This window comes from Lampris incognitus, chromosome 1, assembly GCF_029633865.1.
Source record: "Lampris incognitus isolate fLamInc1 chromosome 1, fLamInc1.hap2, whole genome shotgun sequence".
NCBI classification, from domain to species: domain Eukaryota; kingdom Metazoa; phylum Chordata; class Actinopteri; order Lampriformes; family Lampridae; genus Lampris; species Lampris incognitus.
In genome coordinates, this window is record NC_079211.1 from 11,812,766 (window position 1) to 11,822,035 (window position 9,270).

At 43.9% G+C, this 9,270-nt stretch overlaps 1 protein-coding gene across 1 annotated transcript in view; it reads right to left on the bottom strand.

The window, feature by feature from the left end:
• Positions 1 to 8,722, bottom strand: part of scyl1 (SCY1-like, kinase-like 1) — a 20,727-nt gene extending 12,005 nt beyond the window's left edge. Inside the window, 8 exon segments of the mRNA XM_056276247.1 lie at positions 274 to 371; positions 374 to 431; positions 1,239 to 1,394; positions 2,924 to 3,014; positions 3,681 to 3,910; positions 4,217 to 4,339; positions 6,809 to 6,949; positions 8,560 to 8,722. Of these exon segments, the coding sequence (XP_056132222.1) occupies positions 274 to 371; positions 374 to 431; positions 1,239 to 1,394; positions 2,924 to 3,014; positions 3,681 to 3,910; positions 4,217 to 4,339; positions 6,809 to 6,949; positions 8,560 to 8,667 (1,005 nt within the window). The 5' untranslated portion in view covers positions 8,668 to 8,722.
• Between the last annotated feature and the right edge of the window lie 548 nt (positions 8,723 to 9,270).

The window sequence follows — 9,270 nt, forward strand, 5'->3', positions numbered from 1 at the left end:
TAAAAACATATGTTAATATAGTTAATACATAATTAAAAATAGGATGTTGTGCTGTGTTATTTAGCAATTTAGCATGCAGCAAAGAAGGAGGCAAAAAACAAAAACAAAAAAAACCACATTGGGCTAAGTGCAAGTGTAGCTTCTGAATGTGCACTCCCAGGTAAATCCAGGCAAACATCCTTTCACCCGAGGCTGTGGTGCGACTTTTGTTGGTGTAGAAAAGGATGTTAAGTTTTGTTGAGATTTGAGGGCAATTGTGTATTTAAGCGTTACCTTGAAGAGGGGTGTGAGGACTACGGCGCCTGCATTGCCAAACTCAAAGGCTGTGAGCAGCTGTGGCAGGACTTTGTGTTTACAGAAGTTCTCTGGAAGGAGTCAAGATTGTCGCTCAGATCCTGGAAAAACTGCTGCTTCTCTGCCGCCTCCTTGATCTAAACATGCAGACATACACACACAAAAAAAAAAGTGTCGCTAAAGTAATACTGAGTGGTCCCGAGTCAGTATTTCATCCTGGATAATTTTTTTTTCAATAGTCAAACAGGAAGAGAATAAACAGGAAGATGGAGCTGATGACAGAGGTGTTTCACATCCTTTTCTGTCATTTTGCACTGTGTCCAGTTTTGAGAATGTCTTTTTTTTCTATTTCTCTCTTATTATTTCATGGTAAGGGTACTGTCCTGTTGCTTGCTTCACACTTTTCACTGAAAAGTGCGGCAGTTCTTGTCCGTGGCACACGTCCTTTGTGCTGTAGCAATGTTTAACGCCAGAGACAGAGAGCCACTCTTCTCAACGATGGTCTAACATGTGTATTGCTAAATGTGTTACTGTGCAATCAAATTTAGTATGACAATTATTCTGTCGGGGTATATATTCCTATATATACCTATATCTGAAAGTACGGTTTGTTTACCTGCTGAGGCTGCCTGCCAGTAGTTTGCCAGCCTCTGTACGTTTTGTAGTTAGGAGTAAACATTTTGTTTTGTTTTTACTGCATGATTCTTGCTTGCTTGTCATAACAGTCCGTGTAGAAACTGATCAGACTGAATGAGTTAGCCTTGGCCTTCATGTATTCTGGGAAATTTTCTTTTTAGTAAAGGATAACTTTGTTTATCTTGCTCGGGGTAGGTTTTGACTTCATGATATAAATCTAATACTGTCCTTGCTTTTAATATAAACTCATGTGATGACCACTGTTATACATGACCGTGCATGTCTATTTGAGAGTGTATATAATGGACCTGGATCTCCTCGAGGAAAAGATTGCTCTCCACAAAACTGTTGCTGAGGAAGCCTCCGGGGGCTCGGCAGTTCTGAAGGAAGCGGGCTGGGTTGGGCCGAGTCCGGGGGTTGGCTCCGACCAGCTCACAATAGTGTGGGACCAAGGCCTTGGGGATCTGTGTGTATAAAGAACAACACTAAAAAAAAAAAAATTCATACACACTGTACATGACTTCATCTTTCTTTGTATGCCACAAGAAATTGCTTTTAGCATCAAGTAAAACCGTTGCGAAAATCAATCAATCAATTTGCATTTGGGGTATAACCTCTCATCGACATTAAATGTGAGAGAAATCAGGTGCGAATCATGATTCAACCCATTGCACACCTCCTTGATTTCACCAGTCCTTATATAAATACCCCTGCTTAAACACCATGGGCAACCCTTGCTTGATTGAATCGCCCCTGCACTACCCAAAGCACAGCCCTCAGAGATGGTCCGCTATTTCATACTTTCATACCTATTGAACACACCGAGTAACACATATCCAACCGATCTCTTGCTAGTCCTTCATTTCCCAATGGTACCCCGTCACTGAACAAGATCTCCTGGCACGCTTTCCTCTAGTAAACTGCCCAAGTCGCATTCACCTCACCTGGACGCAGGGGTTCATTACCCAATAGGAGACGACCAACCTTGTCTCGCCAAAGTGTCACCTCACCGAGGTTATTGTATCTGAGCCCTATCTGGTGTGGGGATCCCACAACTTGCTTTCTCAGTGAGCCTCTGGTTTTACATTTCAGGGCCATTTAGCCCCCTTAGCGTCATCATAGCTTTCTAAGGTGCCTCCCGGTGATGCGTGCATGCATTGCTGGGAGCAAAATGGCTAGCCAGGCGTTCGTTACGTCATTGTTTTTTTTTGGCGTCGCTTTCATCAACAATTCGGGATTGCACCTGCGAAAATGACATTTCCAGTCCGCGGTGGTGTAGCGGTCTAAGCATCGGCTTTGTGTTGATGCAGTTGCCCACTGGGGACCAGGGTTCGCGCCCCGGTCTCGTCAGATCTGACTATGGCCGGACTCGATGAAGCAGCAATAATTGGCAATGCTGTCTTCGGGAGGGGGGCGGAGTTGGCTAGTGTTCGTCACATGAATGTGTCTCTGTGTGTGTCGGAAAAAGCAGTGGTTCGGCCTGGATTCGTCTTGTCACGAAAGTGGCAGGGCATCTCCTTCGAGACTGCCGGCCGCAGAGATGCAGTTGGCGAATGCATGCAGTATGAGGATGGGTGTTTGAACCAAAATAGGGATCGACTGGCCACTAAATTGGAAGAAAAAAGGGAAAAATCAGAAATAAATTTATTAAAAAAAAAGAAAAGAAAATGACACTTCCTGGGTAGTGCCACTGAACCGGGGGAGAACAAAAGAAATGACTCATGAGGTTCAGAAAGGCAGATTTCTGATTTCAACCGTACCCTGATAAAGATAATCAGATGATGACTATTTCTGAAGTTGGGGGTGATGCCATTATCTGTTCACGACTGTATTGTTAGTCTGCATGTAAATGTGCCCATTGATAAGGGCATGGGTTTCGGACAGCATACGGCAAATTAATTGTGACGGCAAAGAATTAACAACGAGTGCTGGTGTTTGTGGTTTAAGAATGTTGTGGAGTGAAAAGATGACAGGGACTACTGGGGTGCCATACCTTTCCAAGAGAACGGAGGGAGGAGACGCGAGGCAGTGGCCCATTGAACACCTCCCAAATCAGGCAGCCCAGACGCCACACTTCTCCTGCCCTGAACCCAGAACACACACATACACACACACAGGCACCGACAAAACCATGGCATCAGAGGATTTACAAGACGTTCAAGTTTAAAATCCTCTCTTCTACACCCCATTTTGGGTACCCTCGTGTATTTACTGTTTCTACATTCCTGAACCCAGCAACATAACCCATCTGTACAGATTAAAAATATTCCTCTGCAAGAACTGATTACTTCAAAAGAGATGTGCATATTGATACACAACATAGAACAAAAGTCTATCTCTAGCTTAAATTCTTGGCTCCACTGTATTGGCGGACACTCCTAATAGGTGGAGACCTCGTAGCTTTTCCTCCAGATCTGAAATTAAACCAAAAGCTCGCACTGCTGCATTATCATAAATTTATCACAATATGGATTAAGCCATACAACATATGAACAGGATGTATTGAGTATGATCGCCGCACACGGCGACAAGGAAGAAAATTCATATTTTGCATGCATCTGGGTTGAAAACAGAAATGGGTCAAAAAAACTGCTTTAGCTTGTTCCTCTCCAAATTTCATCTTCTGTACCCAGTTTTAACTCCTCTTAGCCCCCTTCATTTTTCCTGACTTATCGTCGTCTCTCTCCAGCCTGTTGCTTTGACACGTCTTCATTTTATTCTAGTACTTTTTTACCACTTTTCTTTCTCACCATTTCTCTCCGTTGGAGCTGCTGCTTGCCTCAGGTGGGTCATATTTTTCCATGTCAGGGTAGACGGTCCTGGGGGCTGGTGGGGAGGCCCCACTCGGGTCGCCTTGCTCAGGGGTGACATGATCCAAGGCACCCAGCTTCCACTCCCCGGCACGGTCCACAAACACAGCCCATACTCCCAGGTTGTTGTGAAGCAGGTGACAGTCATTCACCAGGAAGCTCAGAGCTTTCTATCAGAGGTGAGGAACCCCATGGCAGGAGTGGGGAAAGGTGAAATGATATACACAGGGGAAAAAAAAAGACATCCAAGACAGGATGTTTTTATGAAATTCAATGTGTAAATGAGAGGAGAGAGAGGATGTGTTAAAAAAAAAAAAGAAAGGGGGGGGACAGTATACAGTAGATTAGAATATGATAGTGGAAGAAACCCAAGAACTGGGTAGCCAGTTCTTGGGTGGGTGCCTTACAGACATTAAAAACAAAGCTGACAACATAACGACCACAAAAATGAATGTGTATTCCAGGCCTCTGCTCACCACTATCTGGTGCAGTCCCCAGGACACCTCCAGCTCCCCAGAAACACCCTTCTCTGCCTGGGCCTTCAGATGGGAGGCTAGTAGGGTGACCTGCTCAGTGACCAAGTACAGGCTCTTCTCTGTCTGCAAGGCCACAGGAAATGAGGTTAGAGATTATTCTGTGGCACACTCATCAGTTACCGCTCCAGCTAGGTTTGTCTGTTACTTTGCTTTAACAGGCAAAACACCACCACAGCTTTGCACACGCAGCCATGCCAGAAAGGGTTTGGCTTTGGAAATGTTCAGGCTTATGTGGTTTTTATTTTATTTTAGAATGAGCGAACAGAAGAGTGGTGAAGCCATCGCACACCTCCAGAATGACGACAATGCCACCTCGCGACTTTGTCGAGGTGGGAAGTTTTGAGTAAAAGAGTAGCTGAGTATTAGGAGCGGTTAGTGAGTATCAACCTTCCTCTGTTTAAAAAGAATCTCTGCCCAAATGGCTTTTAAAATGTTTCAAATATGCAGTTTTCAAATACCCAGTGTGCATCAGGCTTAAGAGTTTAACTAGATGGGGTTTACTTGTCTTTGAGCGTGTCAAAATGAGCAGGACAGCTGTATAATTTACTTATATGTAGCACACTATTTGCTACAACTGCTGCAGACAGATTAACCTCAACACCTACACAGGCCTACAACATATGATTTACACTCACCTCTGTCTGAACAGCAACATGCAGAGAAGAAAACACAGTGGAAAAATTAGGCACTGATGATAATGTAATTATATTACTAGCTTGAATTTTTAATCACACACACGACTGTTTCCTATGCAAATGAATTCAGTCTCCATTCAATGCTGTATATAGTGTTAGTGTGTGAGCTACTGGGGGATGTATGCCAGCTAGGGCTTGGCAATAATTTAATATCATCATTCATCATCTTTCAAATTGTATCAGGATGAAATTTTGACGTTATCATTGTATGCTGGACAATTATGCTGTATAAATTAATAACCAGGATCTACTACTACTTTCGGCTGTTCCCGTTAGGGGTCGTCAAAGCTCATCATCTGTTTCCATCTCTTCCTGTCCTCTGCATCTTCCTGTCACACCAGCCACCTGCATGTCCTCTCTCACCATATCCATAAACCTCCTCTTTGGCCTTCCTCTTTTCCTCATCCTTCTCCCAATATACCCAGCATCTCCCCTCCACACATGTCCAAATCATCTCAATCTTGCCTCTCTTGCTTTGTCTCCAACCGTCCCACCTGAGCTGTCCCTCTAATATACTCGTTCCTAACCCTGTCCTTCTTCGTCATTCCCAATGAAAATCTTAGCATCTTCAGCTCTGCCACCTGCAGCTCCACCTCCTGTCTTTTCATCAGTTCCACTGTCTCCAGACCATATAACATAGCTGGTCTCACTACCATCTTGTAAACCTTCCCTTTAACTCTTGATGGTACTCTTTTGTCGCAAATCAGTCCTGATACTGTTCTCCACCCACTCCACCCTGCCTGCACTCTCTTCTTCACCTCTCTCCTACACTCCCCGTTACTTTGTACAGTCGACCCAAAGTATTTAAACTCATACGACTTCGTGTCCTCTACTCCTTGCATCCTCACCATTCCACTGTCCTCCCTCTCATTCACACATATGTATTCCGTTTTGCTCTTACTGACTTTCATTCCTCTTCTCTTCAGTGCATACCTCCACCTCTCCAGGCTCTCCTCCACCTGCAACCTACTCTCACAACAGATCACAATGTCATCCGCAAATATCACAGTCCACGGAGACTCCTGCCTGATCTCATCCTTCAACCTGTCCATCACCACTGTGAACAAGAAAGGGCTCAGAGCCGATCCTTGATGTAATCCCACCTCCACCTTGAACCCATGTCTTTCCAACCGCACACCTCACCACTGTCACACTTCCCTCATACATATCCTGCACCACTCCTACATACTTCTCCACAACTCCCGACTTCCTCATACAATACCACACCTCCTGTCTCGGCACTCTGTCATATGGTTTCTCTAAATCCACAAAGACACAATGTAAGTCCTTCTGACCTTCTCAATCAACATTCTCAAAGCAAGCATCACATCTGTAGTGGTCTTTTGTGGCATGAAACCATACTGCTGCTCGCTGATCATCATCTCTCCTCTTAACCTAGCTTCTATTACTCTTTCCCATAACTTCATGCTGTGGCTGATCAACTTTATACCTCTGTAGTTGCTACAGTTCTGCACATCGCCCTTATTCTCGAATGACAACCAGAATCTATTACCTATATTTTCTTCAAAAAATGTAGTTGGAAAATTTTGAGAGTATTATCTGAAAAGTGGTTTTGGTTTAATATTACACCCGACATTACCAAATGGTTAAAATTTGATGAACCTAAGCTGGATTCTTAATCATGGTATTTTTTTTTACATATGTAAGCAGATATCCTAATATATACTGATATTGTGTAAAACCCCCGAGGATTATCGTGATTTTTTTCCCATATTGTCAAGCACTAGTGCAAACACATTTTCTCCTTTGCACACTCTCACAGACAGACACACAGACAGACAGACAGACAGACAGACAGACAAAGACATAAACACACCTCTAGTCCATCAACATAGGCCAGGATATTTGGGTGACGGAGAGTTTTCATGCGTTTGAAGGCAGCCTTGGCTAGCTGGGTCTGCTGTTCCATTCCCTGAGCCACCTCGTACACGAAGACAGACACGGGTTCTCCATTTGTCTAAAGAGATAGATGGAGGGCAAAGGGTAAAGTAAAAGAATTCCCCAAAATAATACATGACATTTCAAATAGAAGGCTTGGCGTTCTAGACCAGGCAAACTTTAACGACTGAATATTTGTGCAATCAAGTTGCTCATCACAATGTAAAAACGTAACATTTCCAATCAAATCAATTCAACTAGTTAGCTATCACAAAATGAAATGCACAGAGACCCAGTGCTTTGCCACCCATTAAACCAGTTGGTCTGCCCTTGTAGTGGTACTGACAGTCCAGGATTCAGCTGCCAGCTGACATTTCAGTCAGTGATGTAATAATGTGCAGCCAATGAATATTAACGTTAAAACACATAATCCACTCCACCTATTCACATTTAGAAAAATAATAAAGAAAGGGTGTAGACGAAGAGGACAGTGACTGTGGTGGGACTCCATGCGTGTTGCCTACGTCACATGGGTTTCGCATCTCAGATGCCCTCATATGACGGAGTTCAGAGGGGGGCTGAATGCAATGGGCGTTTTCTAACCGGAAATCAGAAAAAAATTAATTTTTATCCTTCAAAGCGGCCGCGTGATGGGTCCTGGTTTTTGTTGAATTTGTCACGAGGACAATCGGTCCCACCACAGGCACAGACCAACATGTTTTAAACTCAACAATACAAAAATCCAGAACAGATTTTACTACCTCTGTAATAATTCCCATCTAGCTGATGTTAATTCGCTCACGCCCCTGGCTTCAGCTGTCAACGCACGGTGACGTGGCGAGAAATACGTGTCCTTCCCCGGTGGTAAACAAAGTTTCTGGTTACGCTCAGCTCCAAAACACGACATAACGTGCCTATAATCAACACCTAATCCTTCAGACAGACGAGGATGACAGAGACACATTTGAACAACAAGTACTCAAAAAAAGCGACGGCAGAGCCGAGCCCAGTAGCTCAGTCAAAGCGGACTTAGGAAGGCAGGCCGACCTCTCGACTTCTAGAAAATCACCTTTTTGACCGAATCCCTTTAAACGACAGTCAGTGGCGTTAATTAGCTGACGTAACTAAAGCACACCGTACACGAGTAAATGCAATTCCCTAATGACAAACTTTGATTTTGGCACATTTTATGTGTCAACGTAAAGGTGTAGAGACCTCGGAGTTTGACGTTCCCTCCCATGGTGTAGGTTAGGATGGATGACAAGAGTATGTGTAGGTTGATCTTTTTGCATTCTTTTCTTAACTGTGTTGCCTGTGCAACCGGTTATTGTCTTGCCCGGTGCGGGATTCGATACGAGGTGTATCTTGCATGGTCAATACCGTCTCTGTCCGTATCGAAATAAAAAGCACAGAGAAGTTATTGTTACAGAGAAAGTATTGAAAAGTAAGGTTTACGGGGAGGGGGGGGATTAAAATGGGAAGAAAATGTTGTTAAGTGAGGTTTACAGGAAAACAAAAAAAAAACCGAAACAAAACAAAAACAGTTATGTTAGCCTTGCCCGGCTGGTTATCCAGAAAGGCCTCCGCCGTGAATCGCGCTAATGCTAACGCTAACGCTAACGCTAGATAATTTAGACCCGCTGCGGGGCTGTTGTGTTCGGCGGCGACGCACTGTGATCAATCGCTTACTTTTCGCTTTCCCCGGTGAAGGGTCCATATTCCAGACGTCTCTTGGGTGTCCGGTAAAATTTCATAGGCGAAGTCTTTGACTGGATCCCTCGCAAAAAAGGACCACATCTCCCCCTTCCTCCGCACCGCATCAAGAACGCAGACACACACATACACCACGGAAAACTACACTATCGGCTAGCATGCTAACGGCACGGACATTGGGGTTACACTGCTCCGGAAAAAACACTGCTCTCCCCGACAAAGGTTCCGCTGCAGGTGGAGAGACGGACTGACAAAGGGATAAGAAGAGCAGCCGCATGCTGGCCAAGGAGACGTCTACTCATATATTTTCGTAATGTGTGTGTGTGTGGTGTTGGTGTAGATAGCGGGACCGAAAACTAAAGCACTTATGATCCTAATTCTTTTTGGAGGTGGTAGGTATTGTCTCAGAGAGTAAGGGGAAAAATCCCAGAAAATTAAAAGTATGCATAATTATGCATAATTATGCAAAATATGCATTTTTCTAAAAATGGCTAAAAATCACTTTTCTCGGCATTTCAGATGATTCTGAGCATCTTTGATTTTTTTTCACCTATATAAAAAAATTCTGGGACTTAAATGTTTTGGCACTATGCAAAATAAATGCATTTTTGCAAAAATGCACTTATGATCCTAATTTTTTTTGAGGTCGTAGGTATTGTTCCAGAGAGGACCAGAAAAATAGAAGAA